This window comes from Malaclemys terrapin, chromosome 3, assembly GCF_027887155.1.
Source record: "Malaclemys terrapin pileata isolate rMalTer1 chromosome 3, rMalTer1.hap1, whole genome shotgun sequence".
Lineage (NCBI taxonomy): Eukaryota > Metazoa > Chordata > Testudines > Emydidae > Malaclemys > Malaclemys terrapin.
Window position 1 is genome coordinate 59257552 of NC_071507.1, and position 18291 is coordinate 59275842.

At 47.3% G+C, this 18291-nt stretch overlaps 1 protein-coding gene across 6 annotated transcripts in view; it reads right to left on the reverse strand.

Annotated features, from left to right (window-relative positions):
* Nucleotides 1-719: 719 nt before the first annotated feature.
* DAAM2 (dishevelled associated activator of morphogenesis 2) overlaps nucleotides 720-18291 on the reverse strand; it is a 243644-nt gene continuing 226072 nt past the window's right edge. For all 6 annotated transcript variants that reach the window (XM_054022484.1, XM_054022485.1, XM_054022487.1 and 3 more), the window contains 2 exons: nucleotides 10807-10977; nucleotides 720-8137 (listed from right to left, as the gene is read on the reverse strand). In XM_054022484.1, the coding sequence (XP_053878459.1) occupies nucleotides 7922-8137; nucleotides 10807-10977 (387 nt within the window). In that variant the 3' untranslated portion in view covers nucleotides 720-7921. The remainder of the gene's footprint in view (nucleotides 8138-10806; nucleotides 10978-18291) is intronic.

Consider the following 18291-nt stretch of genomic DNA (forward strand, 5'->3'; position numbering starts at 1 on the left):
ACTAAATCGGTGTAGAGAGGCACTTACGTCGGTGGGAGCCAAATTGAAGTGAACTTCCACACCTAGGTCAACACAAGGCAGCTTATGTTGTTCTAACCCTGTAGTGTAGGCCCAGGCATCTATTTCTCTCTATTCATTGTAGAGGGTTGGCGCCTAACTCAGCTTTTGTGGCGCCCAGGGTTGTTCCACTGATTTTCTAGGTGCTGCAAAGTGAAGTGTTGCAATATTCAGCTTTGCAACACCTTTGTGGATCTGGGCCTTTAACTCTCTGCCCTCTCATGTGCAGAATGGAACAGGATAGGTCTTTGAAATGGCTACCAACAAAACAATCCTCCAAAGAGGAGACTGGATTGGGCTGGGCTGGTGGCTAGTACTCTGCAATGCCATGTGGGAAGCGTAAGTTCTAATCCTGGTTTGTTGCTTGCTCCCAGCACTGAGATCCCTGCAGTGGAGGGTAACAGAAATCAAGGCTGTACTGTCTCAACAGTGGGCAGTGGACACCTTGTGTACCCGTTGGGCTCCAAAGAGAGTGTTCTCAGTCATGTCTTCTTGCCCAAAGAAAGGTCATAGAAAGATAGAGCCTTACATGGAAGCGCCCAAAACTGGGATTCTTCCTTAGAACATCCTCCCCACCCCCCACACACCTATCAAATGTGCCCAGCTGACATCCAATAAAGCACATGGAAAATTCAACCATAAAATAATTCACTGCAACAAAGTGGGGGCAATATATCTTTAATTTTTTTTTTAAGTATTACAGTATATTCTTATAAAAAGGTGCAGATAAAGAGGACACTACAGGTTTTTTACATTTAATTCATTTATAGTCTTAAACTGACCAAGAAATGAGGATACACTAAGGCATTACAGCAGCACCGGACCTCTCCCCAGCTCCTGCGGGCAGCACTGTGCCTTCTAATTTTGCATGTGGGGGAATCCAAAAGTGGCCAGCAAGTTTCAAGCTAAACCTAATGCAAGGAAGTGAGAAGGCTGGCTGAGATGAGGTCCTAGCAGGAGCAAGCACTGATCTGAAACATCTGATATTTCTTTTCAGCACTGACATTTTTTTAGGAAGCCTTTCCAGATGGCGGTTAGAAGGGTGGATGATAGCTGGGCACAGAGGGCTTGCTGCTGGTGATAAGCCCGCCTAACAATATAATATATGGAATTTGTGGAACATGCTGTAGGCAACACAAAAGCAAACCAATGGAGTCAGATGCTGCTCCCAGTTATACTGGTGTAAATCCAGGGCAGACTGACCTGACCACACTGGAGCTGATCTGGATTTATACTGCTAACAGAAGAATCTGTCTTAAAGATCTATAGAGTGTTCCTCCAAGAATGAGAACAACATGGTGAAGGGCTTTATGACTCTCTGAAGTATCTTAAAGACACCACCATTAGAGAACCATAGCCCCCGTTCTGCGCTGGCAAACACACGCAGCCCTATGAGTTCACAGGTGCTATGTAAAGCAAAATTTGGACAGCTTTGTTTTTGCCATAATTCCCATAAGGATTAAGTAGCATTAATCAAGCTGCCCATTGGGATCAGTAGTTGAGTGAAGCCAATCCATGGGAGATGTATGTGCAGGATTTAAACTTACATTAAAAAACAAACAAAAAATCTAACCCTTACAGTTGTAAAGAAAATCTTCCCAAATTGTAAAAAAAAATATGCTGTCTCCAAGAGACTGCAGCCAGAAAGGAATGATAGCTCGGAGTGGTGAGGACTGTCTCAGTTTGTCCCAGCAACTTGGTAACTCTGAAGCCTAATGATGACAATTTAAAGGACAACATTGTTCTGTGTTAAGCACTTTTGTAGAAACATCCTGCTCCACTGGGATGATGGGCAGAACTGGGGATTGTGGGCGGAGTTTGAGGAGAGTGCTAATACCTTTTAGCCCACTGATCGGGATTGGGATAAAATAAAATCACAATGTGCAAGAAAGTAACAGATCTGTAATCGGTCTAAAAGAAAAAGCTCTTCTGGGTTTGACATCACTGGGGCCAGCTCATTGCTTTCAGGGAGGCATGGGCCAATGGAGATACAAAACCCCAGGGAATGCTCCCTTTCTCCTTCCTTCCCCCACCCAACGGATGACATGCAGCCCAGCCCAGAATTGCCCAGCAGACCGGCTAGCTGGTGTAATGCCCTGGCACAGTCTCAATAGTCTTTGCTGTAGTGCGGTGCATACATGCAAACATAGCAAACTAAAATAAGGCAAAATAAATAGAGGTGTCAGATTTACAGCTTCCCCCTAGAGCTTCCTAAAAACCTTAATTCTTTTAAAAAACATTTAACCAAAATAAAAAAAAAATTACCCAGAAACAAAACTGCATACATCATGTACATCATGAACTGTACAACCCGTCTCCATTCCCCTCAAAGACACTTCGGACACACGCCTCCCCCTCCACACCCAGCTCAGAGTGCAAGCGCGTCTGAAGAGAGGAAACATTCCTCCAAAAGAGGCTGACCGTCACAGAAATGCCCACCCCATCTCTTTCCCACAAGGCCCCTCACAACCTTTCTCGCTTCCTCGGACACCCCAAGCACATTACAGAAATGCTTCTGAAGAACCCCCAAGCCATCTTCCCCTTGGGAAGTCTCTAGCCACTAAGCACTAGTCCTGCTGCTGCCACTGGGGCGGGGGGTGGGGGTGAGTGGATTTGGTGCCTGGATCTTCAGTCAGCTGCAGAACGTGAACTGGCCTTTCTGCTCCCATGTTGTGGAGCTGCTTTGATGTTATTTGTCCTGGTCTCTGGAAATGTGACTGATTCCGCAGTGTGACCCAGACCAGAGACAGCCAGGGAGGGACTTGACTAAGCACTTGTGCTAATAACTTTTCTGTGGTCACCTGGGGCAACCCTCTAACAACAATGGGCTTGCACAGGGGTAATTAAGGGTGGACTTGGACCCTGGGGGCCAGATTTAAGGAGATAGAAAATACACTCTTCTGTAGCAGAGAGACTCCAGGGGAGGGACTTGGCTCAAGGGGGGACAGGCAACGTTACCCTCAGTTGGGCTAAAAACTCTGCCACGGATCCAGAGGAGCTGTGCAAAGTGGGAAGAGCTCAGGAGGGTGCTCAATTGGCACACACCTCTGTCTGTTCAGCCTATCCACTTTTGGGGCTGGGCTGGCCCCTTACAGCTGCCCCATTGCAGAAGAAGTTGAAGCTACTGTAACCTGGTTCCCTGGTGGGGGGACCTCTCACTGCCTGAGACCTCTGCCAAGGTTTGCACCAGTGTGACTCTGGAATTAACCAAATCCCAGCTCTACTGGCAGTTACCCCAGATAGGTTCTCCTGCGAGCTCATCCTCTTCACCTTGCATGTGCTCTGGCCTTCCTGATCTGTTTCCCATTGCCTTTCCTTCCCTGGGATTTGCTGGTGCATAGTGGGCCCATTATCAGCATCCCTCTAGGGCTGGCAGGAAGGTCTTTGGGAAAGTGGCTGAATCCTTCTTGCTGGCGTAGGGTTTAAGTACTCTGAAAGAGCTGCTGGGAAGGCTTCACGAGGTGCCTGGGTTAAGCTAAGAAAGAGGCGGTACTTAAAGCTGCCCTCCTGTGGGCTGCTGCTTTCCGCCTGCCAACATGCTACCCCGGGGCTGTGTGTGAGCAGCTCTTGTAGGAGGCTGAATGGAATGGTAGGAGACAGGAAGGTCCGTAGCCACGCCGGTGCTGTTCCCCGTTTTCCTTCCATGCACAATGAGCCAAAAGGGCTAGCTGCACGCTACAAACGTTCCTACCCAGAAGGATCATGGAGGTATCAGAGTGGGGTGGAGCAAGGCCTGGGCAGCAGTGAGGCACTTGGGGGTTACCAAGGCAATGGCCGAGAAGATTTTGGTTCTAGCAGCAAGTCCGGGAGCTGTGAGATCAAGGGTAGGTCCACAGATGTGCAGGACTCTGAGATTGCAGCTGATCCCCTTAAGGTAAACATGCTATTAGGTTCCCACAAGGGAAAAACTGAGGCTGCACCTACTCTGTCTCAGGGAAATTCTTCCACAGCTGTAGCTTGGTGCAGCTCCACTGGTGCTTGCAATGATAGGAGTGCTAGTGTAGACTGGTAGGACTGAGCTAGGACCAGAGCAGGTGGAGATGGGACAGCTCCTGGGATGCTGCAGGGCTGGGTTGAGCCAAGATGCAGAGGAGCACAGGGGGTGGTGGAAAAGCAGCAGAGCCCCTATGACATTGCAGGGCAAGTCTCGGATTGGGGAGCAGATCCCAGGGACTAGGGAAGATGGGAAATTGGGAGAGTACTGCAGACTCATCCCCTTCATTTAACTGTTCTTTTTCTCCCCCTTCAATTCCAACACTCGTATGCTCTTGTTCAGGGGAAATGGACATTTTATTTCAAATCTTGGGGAACGCTGGCTCCTAGACTCAGCCAAGGGAAAAAAACAACCACCAACCAAAAACCCAGAATGGAGCTCCTACGGGTTCTTATGGTCTCACAGCATGTCAGTCACTGCGTCAGCGATTACAGCCCGTATCCTGTGCATTGTGGGGCTCTGCTAATACAAACTCATTCACTTGAGAACAAAGACTAGGCAGGGCAGCACAACCTCCATTTTCCTTCCTCAGCCAGTTAGCGGCTCTCCAGAGAGCTGTGTTTAAATGGCACAAGGGAGTTGCACTGGTCACAGCAACCCTAGGTCTAAAATCAAGATGGAATGCGGTCCCAGCATGAAGGTGGGTTCCAGGGCAGGGCCAGCTGCTCCTCCCTTCCCATGTGACCAGCTACTTCGCATACCAGGAAAACATGTTATCAGGTCTTTCTCCCTGTTGCCACCTGTCAGTGGTAGGAAACGCTGCCAACCTTCATGACTCAACGCAAGTGTCTCCAAGCCCTGACCAGGGGCCTCCTCCTCCCAAGAACATTTTGCTATGGGCAGGTGATCAGAGAAGGGGAACGCGCTGAAGGCTCCTTATGATGGAGAATGCAGCCTTGATCCAGCATCAGAGACTCAAGCAAAAAAGCATCAGAGACTCAAACACCTGATGATGAGAAAATGGAGCTGGAGTAGATCTAGAAGGTGTATGGACTCCTATAGGCTTTTCAGTCACAATAATCTAAATCCACAGTACGGCCCACAGCTGCCTGGTATGACCCTACCCTATGTGCTTTGTGCACCAGTCTTGGAGTTGGAAGATTTCACCAGTTCCCTTTGACTCTCTTGCACAGAGATCTCTGCAAATCTTGGGCTGGACTGTGCAATTCTGATGAATGGACAGTGGGCTTCTTTGTAACATAACCTCCATCTCTCTGCCTTTGCTACATTCATGGCATTGCAAGGTGACTAGAGTGTCAGAAAGCCTAACGCAAACCTGCTGGTGATAAGCACAGGATGGGGAGATGCTAGCTCATAAATTCAAGGCTCTTCCCCTGAGCAGAGTTTTCTTTGACATCTCAACCCCTGTTGAATTTTCCTTATAAAATGGATTAGTTTTAGACTGGGGGCCAGTGAAACCATGGAGTCACACCTGCTTACACCAGGGCTTAAAAATCTCAGACTTGGAATTTGGAGACTGCCAAAACCTAAACTCAATGTATACCAATTTGGCATGTATTACAATCTCATATGGCTCTCACAGGGTGGGTTATATGGCATGCTTTAAAAAAATAGTGTTGGAATAGAGCACTGATCTAGTACGGAGGAGCAAGGAGCTTGTGAATATAATTTACAAAAGACATTTTTTTAAAAATCTATTTTGGAGTTTTTAAAAAATTGCTTAAAAATGTGAGTTTTTTTTCTTAAGCTTTCAAAACCCGGTTTGAAAATACAAAATCTCTCTCATAAAAGGTGCCTGTGTCTGCCACAATGGACATTTCTGTTAGCTACTAATCCCCGAGGGGGAAGGGAATAATACTGAAGGAGAATGCATGCAGCTCTTGTAAGATACCAGCTCTTCACCATGAGTATTCTGCAGAGGTGCAGTGGTCTGGAATGTCGTCAATAGGGAAATTCTAGGGTAGGAGACTCAAAATACAGTAAACAACATTACAGTTTTAAACTTTTTTCTTATCTCCATAGTTTACATAATTATTTAACCTTCCAAGAGTTCAGAGAACCTCCACAGTGTGTTTCCCCGATGTTGTCTGAATATAATACTGATCAGGCAGTGTGCCTGGGGCACGGAGTTTTGTCCTGCAGACTCAATGCTGAGCCTGAGATTAAGTGACATTTGGAGAAAAATAAAGCCAAGTAATTAAAGTGACAAACTGAGCTGTTTCTGACTTCCTCCAGATTCTGCGAGATTTCCTGCTGTTTGTTTTTTTAATGCATATTTTGCAGAGGATGGGTCTCTTTTTCTCATCCAGTATCACATCCAGAACACTCCTTTCTTTCTCCTCCTTTTTCTCTCCGTGGGAAGATAACCAAAAAGCTCACTTAAGGAAGACAAGACAAAAGAAACCATGACAACCTGCATAAGCTAGTCTCATTGCTAGAGTCATGAAGGTGAACAGAAATAGCAACAAAATAGTCAGTGTCTTTCTTGTTGGCTTGTTTGTTTTTGGCTGTGTGCTTTACATTTTTATTTTTTAATAAAAAAATTCCTATTAACACAAATTTTCAAAGCCCTCGACCCATTCAGATCTGTGTCCTCCTGATTAATTCCTGTCTTGTTTATGGCACCTTCATTGCAAGCAACACCTTCCAAGTGGCAAAGACCCTGGGTAACATGGCTGTCCTTGGACATCTTCACATATTATGATGTTTTATGGTTCCCGCAGGGGTTTGCTGAGAAGGCCAACTTCCTAGATGCAAGTTCTAGTTCCAATAAAGTTGTAGCTGGCACCAAATGGAAAAAAATATCCCATTTCCACTGTCAGTGACCCCGTTTGACTGTCTTTATTTAGGACCTTGTGATGATCCCATACAGTTCCCAATTTCCATTGGGTTGCACTAACAAAATGATGCAAAAGCGGTATGAAATTATCAGCACTGGGTGGCTATTACCCTCCTACCCTTGGGCAATGGCAGTAGGCTCTAAGAGCATCTGGATCTGGCCCCGATCAGCTGTGGGTTCATTTTCTAGACTCCAACACAGAGCACCCATTCTAGAACATGTATTTCACTCTCTCCCAACTTTTCAGGTTCTAGAACGTCCCTAGAAGCTTCAACAGGTTCCAGAAAATGGCTTTAACAAAAAAAAAAAAAAAAAAAAAAAAAAAAAAGAAGAAGAATTCAAAAAAGTTTTGTAAATGGTTTTATCAATTCTGATTATTGGATTTCGAGCCAGGACTCCATCTCATTTCCAAACCCCATCCTTCCCCTCTGAGCGTCATTTGCTTTGGCTACTAAAGGGCACAAAAAGCACAAATAAAAATACACAGTACATGAGATCAAAAGCATTTTTCAGGTTCTAGTCAATGACTCTTTGTAAATCCAGTTCTGGAAAGGAACTCCATGGCAAACTCCCGAAGGCTGCTCCAGATCTCGAGAAAGCGTCAGGTGTGTTCAGAGCCAGCCTGAGACGTGATGGTCTTGCTTAGTCTCAACAGACGGAGAACACTACTTGTTTGTACTTTGGCACACAGCGAACGATCTTCCCCCAGCTGCTGAGTGGTCCACAAGGCCCAAGTGCTTCCTGTTATCATCAATAGGCCTTTGCTGAGCTTGGAGGCAAGACTCCCAGAAGCAAATCAACCAATGATCCGAATGGCCCAGTCACAAAGTTTGCTGGCTCCACAGAGGCACTTTTACAGCCATTCCACATTAGACGCATGGGGGAGCGGCGGGAGGGGAGGAAAGTTGGTCATGAAAAAGTAACGTCTCTAGCTACGGGCTGGGTAAGCCTTTGGGGGCAACCATCAGCCAATTGCTGTCACACACATTCATCTTTCTTGGTTTGTTCTTTGTCATCATCTTCTTTGGGTTGGTTCTATTTCTTTTAACATCCCCTCCTTCCTTGTGTTGTTAATAATTTAGTTTGGTCACTGCCCGCTCCCGACTCGTCTCCAAGCCTTGGTTCCCTGAACGCTTACGGTTGCGCTTGAGCTTGGATAAGTCTTTGTCGAAGACCTCGCCTGACCTGAGGGCTGACACCAGGTCGTCGAACTCCCCACTCTCCTCGGAGATGCTGCCGGCCTTTGCTTTCTTTTGTCGCCTCTCTTTCTCCCTCTGCTCTTTCAGCTGTTGAGAAAGACACATGGATTTAGGCTTGGCTGGGGCTGGACAGAACATTGTATTATTAAGGGACGTTGTCAAGCAGGCACTAAGATACCACAGTGATTGGCATGATGTGGAAAGCTAGATTACAGAGGGGGGCTCAGTTCTGAGCCCTGCTGCACACGGGGGAGAAAGGAAGCATAAGAAACCCCCTCAAACCCTATGCCTGATCCTGTGTGGGGGATAGCAGCCATACTGAGCTGCTCCTCTATTCTCCTGTGCAAGTGGGTAAGAGTGGGTGGAGTCTTATCTACCCCTCCTTTCCCCCCAATGCACCAGCCCTGCATTGAACCCAGCATTAAAGGGGGAAGCAAGTAATTTGCAGATACTTCCCTCCTGGAGCAAGGGAGAAGCAGAGACCAAACTCAGAGTTACAATTTGGTTCATGTCTGCTCTTGGGGCAGTGGCAGCTACATGCTACACCTTATTCAGACTGGGTGGAAGGTTACAGTCCAGCCAACAGCTGAAAAGAGGAGAGAATGTAGAGAGATGTAGGTTAGGCCCCAAACTAAGCACAGGGTGTGCTGATAAACCCAAATAGGAATAGAAATGTGGTTATTCAATCAAACCATATGCATTGGGATGGAGTCAGTCTCTTACAGTGATGGGAACACAAAGGCAACAGAAAGAGATCAAGAAAGAGAAGCCAATTATAAACAAAGTGAAGTAGACCAGCCAAATTGAACTGTCCAACCTGAAGGAGATGCAGAAAGTCAACTAACAGCATCAGTGATGAAAAAGAACAGTAGATTTTTTTTTATAAGTTTACTAGCCGAGTTCTTCCCTGGGTGATGCCCTGCTTCCCTGGAGTGACACCAGCAAGGAGTCTGTCCATATGAGTTTGTCTCGCTAACGTCCATCTAAACTCCCCAGCACTGGCTGGCTCCTTGGGTTAGGGCTGGTGATCTGTCCCACATGCACAGACCCAACCGCGATGCTCTCATTCTCTGTGTCAGCCCCTGGGATGCAGGAGGTGCATCTCCATATATAAACTACAACCCTTCTCTAGGTCAGTGAAGGGGTCCTATTCACTACCTCTTCCCTGAAGCATGGTGGCTGATGGGAGGCATTCAGGAGAGTGGGTTACAACAGGGAAAGATTTTCTGGAAAGAGGGATCCCATCAAGTTTGAATACGGGACACGGGGAAACATACCCCTCCTCCACCAACCTACACAGAAATAAACCTAAATTGCAATGTGCAACATCCCCTGCTATTCCAATTCTGACCACACACAGCTTTGTCAGTGCCCCACACCCTTGGCCTGCAGCACCCCCTGCTATCCCAGCCCTTGGCTCCCTACACACAGCTTTGCCTGTGTCCCTCACCCCTGACCTGGAGTCTTCCCTCTCCCGCACCCCGTGCCATCCTAGCCCTTGGCTCCCCACACATAGCTCTGCCCACATGCCCCCTGCAGCCCTCCTGCGATCCCAGGCAGTTGAGGCATCTCAGCGCTGCTGACCTACAATACCCATACTTTTACAATGGACCACTTCACTTTTAAATACTAAGCGCTAATAAATCGATGCCAAGTACTGGCATTTTAAAGCCCCTCGTACAGCAACTCCAAGGACGATGCTGAAGTCCTGGGATTTCTCCTTAATCCCCCCTCCACCTCTGAACCAAGCCAAACAGAGTGGTTTATAAATAAATAAATAAATAATAATAAAAAGCTCAAAGCAGCAATCCTCCTAAACAAGCCCTGGGTTGCAGTAGCTGCTGGAGTTAAAGTGCTGGCAGCACAAAAGGAGGTAGAGGAATGCTGAGTTGTTCTCAGGCCTCAGGAACGTGGGAGGTTAGTTCACCCCTACCCCCCCGGGACCCACACATCGGAGTTCCAGCAGGAGAATCAATGATGCATGCATGTTCTCCCTGCCCTGTCAGGGCCGAAGGCAGCCTGAGTAACCATGGCATTGAGGGCAGCCGGGGGAAAGGCTGCTGGTATCTGCAAGGCAGGCGCCAGTGTGCTCATGTGTCACAACACACTGTCCGGGGACAGACACGGAACAGATGATAATCAAGTCTGAACGGAAGCAGCCCAGTTGGCAGGACTGCGTGGGATCTGGTGCCAAGTGCTTCAAAACAGGAATATCAGTCTTAAGGAGGACGGTATCCCCCAGGTGTGCAGGGGAGGCAGCCCAATGGCCAGATGGCAACCTCCAGGTGTGGGGAGGGGGGGCACCCAGATGTCAAGAAGGCAGCTTGGAGGCTGGAACAGCATGCCCTGGTTTGACAGGGCAGCACAACCTTTCTGGGGAGAAGAGTGCAGAACAGACCCCTGGGGGCTGGAAGCCCCCTCTTGTCGGCGCTGGGATTTCAAGGCAGCCACCAGATGTTTGCCCCTGATGACTGAGAACTCTGTGTCAATAACAAGGCCTGCAGCGGGAGGGAAAGCACACAGCACTTTGGCAGGAGAGGGAGTGGGAGGACAGGCAGCTGGGAGAGGAGATGAGAAATGAGGGACAGGTGGAGGAGAGCCAGGCTTGCGGGAGCAAAGGAGACAGTGAGAGGTGGTGTCTGAAGCAGTGGCAGGGATGGAACACGAGCAGGGGAATCGTCTCACTTGGCCCCTGTTCTCTTGAGAACAAGGAAAGAGGCATCCCCTCCCCGACGCCTCCTCCCCCGGGTTCTCACCATGGCCTCCATGCGTGCCCTGCGCTCCTCCTCCTCTTTCTTCTTCCTCATATTCTCCAGATCTTGCTTGGCCTCTGTGAACGACTGCAGGAAGGTGTCGAAGATGCCAAAAAATTCATCTGGCTGCATCTTGCCCTCGTTCTCTCCAAAATGCTTCAGTGCCTTGGCGTACTGTCAGACAGGGAGAAGAACAGAACACGAGCATGGCAATTAGAGGGGCTGTTCAAGGGGGGTCAAGGAGATAAAGCCTAGGGACGGCTTTGCACCACACTCAAGCCCCTTCAGGTTCTTTTGTGGCCAATGGGAAATCGCCTCCACAATCCCCTGCTAGCTAAGGAAAGGCCATTTGATCTCTCCCCTAAAGAAGATGCTCCCCTAACTAGCCAGTTGGCATTTGCAGGCAGATTTGGAGGGCACCAGTTAAGCACCAATGTCAAAAAAAAAATGCCCAGTGCCTGAGGGCCACAGAGTCATTTCAGAGAGCAGCTGTGCAGCCACACCTCAGCAACATCACTGTAACCAATGAGGGAATGAGTGCTAAACTGTGCCTGGTCGAATGAGCCCCCTCCCCCCATCTCTCCCTTCTGGATCAATTGATAACATGGCTTGGGTTAAGGGACTCTTGCCGTATCATGACAGTGTGTTCCGTCATTGGCCTTTTGCGGTGTAATCCCTCACTGTGGAGGCCGCTGAGCAAACAAAGGGAATTGCCTGGCAGAAACCAGGCTGCAAACAGACAGGGCAGGCGAGGAGGGTAAGGAAAGCAGCCAGCTTTCCCAGGCGGACTTAAAAGAGAGCGGAAACATCAGAAGTGGCCTTTATTTTACAAGGCGAATGCTGAGGCTATAGGAAGCATTTGAAAGCTGCCAACTGGCAGGACTTCAGTTACAGGGCAGCCTTGATCCGGCTGTGGTGAAGTCACAGCAAAGTCTGGCTCTGGGTCATGAGCCCTGCAGCCCAGACACAGATACGCCATTAGTAGTACACGCAGACATCATCATACGCATCCACTCGGACACAGCCATAAACTCGCACGCACCCACATGCCCTGCCGCCGATACTCACACAGAGCCATACGCCCTCTTGACGATACTCTTGCTCCCAACACTGATCCACGCACACACTAGCACCCATAGGCACTCTCAGCCAACACATACATATCTACACACTCCCCCAGTGTAGATGTTCATACCCTCTCCACAGACACACCGTCGTCAAACCACACCATGACTCTTGCAGGCTATAGATTCACTGCGTTTGATCACTGCAAAGTGCTTCAGGTGCACATCCAATTAATACAAATGACAACGGTCCTGGTCCATGGGGTGATAATCCAGCTGCCCATTCCCCACTTGGGTGTTTTTATAGAATGAGAGAGAGACCAGGAGCTGTGCAGTTTGTATCCCAAACAGGAAATGAGTGAGAAACTCTGGGATCCTGCCTCAGAAGCCCCTGCAACTCCGATGGCTGCACTAGGACTGACAGATGAAGGAACAGTTTCTTTCTGGCACTGCCTGTGAAATTTTGCGATTCTCCCCATGCTCCCTCTCCTTTGCTCTTCCTGCCAGGCTCGTGCAAAGCAGTTTGCAGCGATAGCTAGTTCTTGTAAACAGTTGCTTTTTGGCAAAAAACCCCAAACAACAGAGAAATTCAGAGTAGCTGACATTAAACAAAATTTGCTGCAAGCAGTACAAGTTGCGAGCAGGACAAGAGGCATAGCAGCAGTAGCCGAGAATCAGAGACTGTAGGGTGCAAATGCAGGCTGGCAATGGTGTTGAGTTTAACCCCCATCTCTGGACATATATATTTAGAAAATTATGGTAAAGAGTAAGCATTATATGTTTTGACTGCTGGGGACTCCAGCCCTTCCCCAGGGAGACACGCCAGAGGTTGTGGAGACAGCCCCTTTGGAACCTGAAAAAGAAGATCCCTTTGCTTAGTTCTCTCTTTTTACCATTAGAGGCCAATGAGTCAAGGGAGGCCAGGGGGAGAGGTGAAGAAAGAAGGGAGACTCCGTAGTGCACAGACACTGTCATCGTGCACAGAACAAAGAGCCCAGAACATTCTACGACCACGGGGAACAGACCTAGTCAGGGATTCCCTTCCCATTTAACTCATTGCCATGGTTTGCAGAGAACTAAAAAGTAAGGCACAAATCAAGACCAGCGACATTCTTTCCCCACACAAAACATGCACAAAAATGGTCACTCTCTTGTTCTAGGCAATTTCCTGCCCTTTGAACTCCCACAAAATTTGCCAGAATGACTCTTATTTACTCAAAGGTGGGCCAGAATCCAAATCCTCAACTCTGTACAGTTTCTTACTAGTATCTAGATCACAAAGGATAAGAGGTTATTACTGCTGCCAGCAGGAAGAGTTGCTCTGTTAGCTCAAGTGGCAGAAGCTTGTGCTTTTAGCACTGGAGATCCTGGGTTTAGTCCCTGGCAACACCACACAATGGACAGTCATTACATCTAGCCATGGTCAGTGTTTGTCTCAGGGGTTCTTGTAGGTAGGGATGGGAGCACCAGTGCAGAAATGGAATGAATCTTAACATTGCTCTGGATTATAGAACTTTGGGAAGGTGAGTGAGATGGTGCACAAATACTAAACTGGTTTAAACCAGTGGAGGGGCAATCCCACAGAGTAGGTAAGTACTGCCTAGTCCCCCCTTTCCTGGGCCTCTTGAATCCTGCCTACATATAACATATGCGTAGTTCCCAAGTGCCATTTTTAATTCCCTTAAAAGGGGGGAACCTGCAGGCACACACTCTACACTCCTGGCTGCCATTTGCCCAATGGCTATCATAGACTCATAGAATATCAAGGTTGGAAGGGACCTCAGGAGGTCATCTAGTCCAACCCCGTGCTGGGCCAATTCCCAGACAGATTTTTGCCCCAGATCCTTAAGTGGCCCCCTCAAGGATTGAACTCACAACCCTGGGTTTAGCAGGCCAAATGCTCAAACCACTGAGCTATCCCTGCCCCCTGCACCAGCTACTCTTGCTTCATTAGCAGGGATGCTCTGGTCATTGCTCCTCCCACTAAATGGAGTCACAGAGTTCCACTGTCTCCTTAAAGGCACAATACCTTTGTTAAAGAAAAATAACTATTGGAGAGTCTTATAAATATAACTGGTTCTAGATTTTGAAGTAATGTTGAGGAAGGACTGTCCTGGATGCACTGACACCTCATGATGCCACATCCGCTTACTGTAAAGCAATGAAATATGAAAGGTAGAAACATACCAAGCTACAATTATACGAAAGGTAACAAATGAACTATGAAACAAAATTATGATTTAATTAAATGTTTTCTCTCTGGCTCCCACTCAGAAAAAGTGGTAGAAGCAGAGGAATATGAACCAGAAGAATGGATTCTAGACCCAACTCTGCCACTGATATGACCTTCTGCTAGTCCAGCGGCAGTCATTAGACGGACTGCGGGCCAAATCCAGACTGCTAGATGCTTTTGAACGGACCCCAAAAATCTTATTTACTTATTTTTTATTATTATTTTCTCTGGAGTTTGGACCTTGACTATACCTTGACCAAGAAATCTGGACCTTGACAAAAAATAATTGACTACCCCTGTGCTAGTCACTGTCTCGTCTGTACTTCAGTTTCCCTGTGTGTTACATGAGGATGGTAGATCCCTATCTTCTACTTCATACGGGAGTTGCAAGGATTAGTTAATGTCTGTAGAGTACTCTAAATGCAAGTATCTCTGAAGATGGGATGTTAAGGAAACCTCATGCTGTCTTCATACCCTTTAAATTCCAACACATCCCTCTATTTTAGGACTTCACCTACCTACCAACTGTATCAGTTTTGCAACAAGTGCTTCTCAGAACTTACCATCTCCACCCAGGACACACCACTGTAAACACATTACTTTCCCAGTGCCCACCCTACAGTGCATGAGCAGCATGTGATGCATTGCCACAGCCTTTGCCTTAATAGCAGCTTTGAAGTGTAAAATGGTCAGGATCACGTGCTGGGTGATTACCACTCAATGGGCCTCCTTGTTGAAGTGGAAATTTCTGATTGCCCAGTTTATCCCCGGCTGGCTGCCCATTAACTCTGAATGCCTGTGGGTCTCAGGCTGAGCCTGCTGTGTGTTCCTGGGCTGTCACAATTCTTTACAATAGCTGTCGGCCTTACGGGAAATGACACATTAATCTTATTTGAAATAGTGAATTACACACGCCCTAGCGTCTGAGACAGATCTGCTGCATTTCATGCCTCCGTGTGTCAACCCCAGTCCACATCTCAGAGACACTCCGTGAGGTTATTCTGGACTACAGGTGGCTCCTTCATTTAGTCTTCTCTACAGTGGGCACAGAGACCTGAAGATGGGTTTGCCATGAACTCCTTCCCCCTCCACTCATGGATAGGTGAACTATTCCCTGAGGTGCCATCAAGCCTTCATCGTTTGGGCCCTATTTGTGGCAGGTAATTGTGGGGTTCCTGTAGGCATAATGCTGCATTCTCAATGGACGGACACAAATAAATTGATTGAGCTTGTATCACTTCCTCTTAAGATCTTGTGAATGCTTCTAGCATAAGTAGCATCAGCCCTGTCCATTACTCGAATGAGAGCCCTCTACCACAAACACAGTATGCTGCAGGCAGTAGTACTGGTGATTCAGCAGGTGGTACTTTTCTCTCTGAATCGGTCCCTCCCTCCCACCCCCCTGGTGTAGGAAGGTGCTATGCTGCTGTAAGTGACATCTTTGGGGTTAGAACTACATCCCAAGCTCTCATGACCAGACATCATAACTGATCAGATTTCAGAACAGGCTGAACCCACAAGAGCCAGAATGCTCCAGAAGACAAGCCACTGCCCTGGGAATCAGAACACCCGAGTTCTATTCCTGATTCTGCCACTGGTGCTTTTGGTGACCCTGGGCAAGTCACCTAGGGTACATCTACACAGCATTTAAACACCCACTGCTGGCCCAGGTCAGCAGACTAGGGCTAAGGGGCTGTTCAGGGGTGTAGAGGTTCAAGCTTGGGCTGGAGCCTAGGCTCTGGGACCTGTGAGTTCAAGTCAGCTAACCTGGGCCAGCCATGGGTCTTTTATTCCATTGTAGACATACCCTGAACCTCTTTGACTCAGCTTCCTTTTGTGACATGAGAACAATGGTGTTTATGGTAGCTTCTTTCGTAAAGTGCTTTGAAATCCACATATGAAAATCATTATATTATTTTGTGGTGTTCTGTGATGTCAGGCACTGGAACATGGATAGAAATTTGCTTATTACTTAAGCCATTCTGGGGGAAGATACATGGGCAAAGCAAAATGGAAAATGTGGGGTTTTGGGTGGAGGGAGGATTATAACATGGGCTGGTATATATTTTTCATTAAAATAAATTAATTTCCACAACTTATCACTCTCCCATCTCATGATATAACAGGTCTGTAGCTTGTTGCCAACTCTCCTCCCCCTGCCAAACTTTCTACTGAATTCCTCTTTTTGCCAAAGCAAATGGTTTAGACAGTTTATTTTAAAAAGTTGTTTCAACAAGGAGATGGAAAACGGGACAGCAGCACACGCTCACAGCTGTGCCCGCCAATGAAACATCAAGCGGGCTGCAGAGACCCCATTGGAAGCAGCAGGAACAGGGGGAGGAGATGTACGTGCAGGGGAAAAAACAGCAACAATGACAATTATCCTGGAGTCTCCAACCGTTATTGAGGGACTAGCAATGGGAAGAATGAATTACACCACCTGCTCTGAGCAAAACTTAAAAGACTTCCCTAGTCAAGCAATACCAAAGCTGTTGCTACTACGATTCCAATTCTGCAGCAAGGCAGTTCAACTAAATGCTACTCTGCTTTTTATGGGCCTGTCAGTGGAAAGACTCATCCATCTCCACAGAGGTTGGACGGGACCCTACGTCACCTTGAAACCTATTGATCATAAAGGATATTTGAGCTAGCTCCACAGTAGCCAATAGCAACCCTGCTCATGCAATATAGACACCATGAGCATTTCTGACACATTAGGTTGTCCTGGGCCTTCTGCATTTCTAATTTAGTGTAGGTCGGGTAGGTAATTTATTTACCAAATGGCTCTGTTTGAGATGGCGAGCTTTGGTATCTGTCCATGCCTCTTGGAATGTGCCCCAGCTTGACTCCCCCAATAGTCCATTAGTCTCAGCAGCTGACAGAAGTAACCAGTTCCAAAAGACCGAGGGAGGCCAACTTTTGTGTTTGAAATGGACATTCTGTCTTTGCCGCTTGGACTAAAGTATCCCTGTGTGCCTTGTAGCTCATTGCCATTAATGGCTATTATCTTAGCTGGATTTTCACTTTCCTCTAAAAAGAACAGGAGTACTTGTGGCACCTTAGAGACTAACAAATTTATTAGAGCATAAGCTTTCGTGGACTACAGCCCACTTCTTCGGATGCATATAGAATGGAACATATATTGAGGAGATATATATACACACAAACAGAGAGCATAAACAGGTGGGAGTTGTCTTACCAACTCTGAGAGGCCAATTAATTAAGAGGAAAAAAAAAAAAAAACTTTTGAAGTGATAATCAAGCTAGCCCAGTACAGACAGTTTGATAATAAGTGTGAGAATACTTACAAGGGGAGATAGAGTCAATGTTTGTAATGGCTCAGCCATTCCCAGTCCTTATTCAAACCGGAGTTGATTGTGTCTAGTTTGCATATCAATTCTAGCTCAGCAGTCTCTCTTTGGAGTCTGTTTTTGAAGTTTTTCTGTTGTAATATAGCCACCCGCAGGTCTGTCACTGAATGACCAGACAGGTTAAAGTGTTCTCCCACTGGTTTTTGAGTATTTTGATTCCTGATGTCAGATTTGTGTCCATTAATTCTTTTGCGTAGAGACTGTCCGGTTTGGCCAATGTACATGGCAGAGGGGCATTGCTGGCACATGATGGCATATATCACATTGGTAGATGTGCAGGTGAACGAGCCCCTGATGGTATGGCTGATGTGATTAGGTCCTATGATGATGTCACTTGAATAGATATGTGGACAGAGTTGGCATCGGGGTTTGTTACAAGGATAGGTTCCTGGGTTAGTGGTTTTGTTCAGTGATGTGTGGTTGCTGGTGAGTATTTGCTTTAGGTTGGGGGGTTGTCTGTAAGCGAGGACAGGTCTGTCTCCCAAGATCTGTGAGAGTAAAGGATCATCTTTCAGGATAGGTTGTAGATCTCTGATGATGCGCTGGAGAGGTTTTAGTTGGGGGCTGAAGGTGACAGCTAGTGGTGTTCTGTTATTTTCTTTGTTGGGCCTGTCTTGTAGGAGGTGACTTCTGGGTACTCATCTGGCTCTGTCAATCTGTTTTTTCACTTCAGCAGGTGGGTATTGTAGTTTTAAGAATGCTTGATAGAGATCTTGTAGGTGCTTGTCTCTATCCGAGGGATTGGAGCAAATGCGGTTATATCTTAGAGCTTGGCTGTAGACAATGGATCGTGTGGTGTGTCCTGGATGGAAGCTGGAGG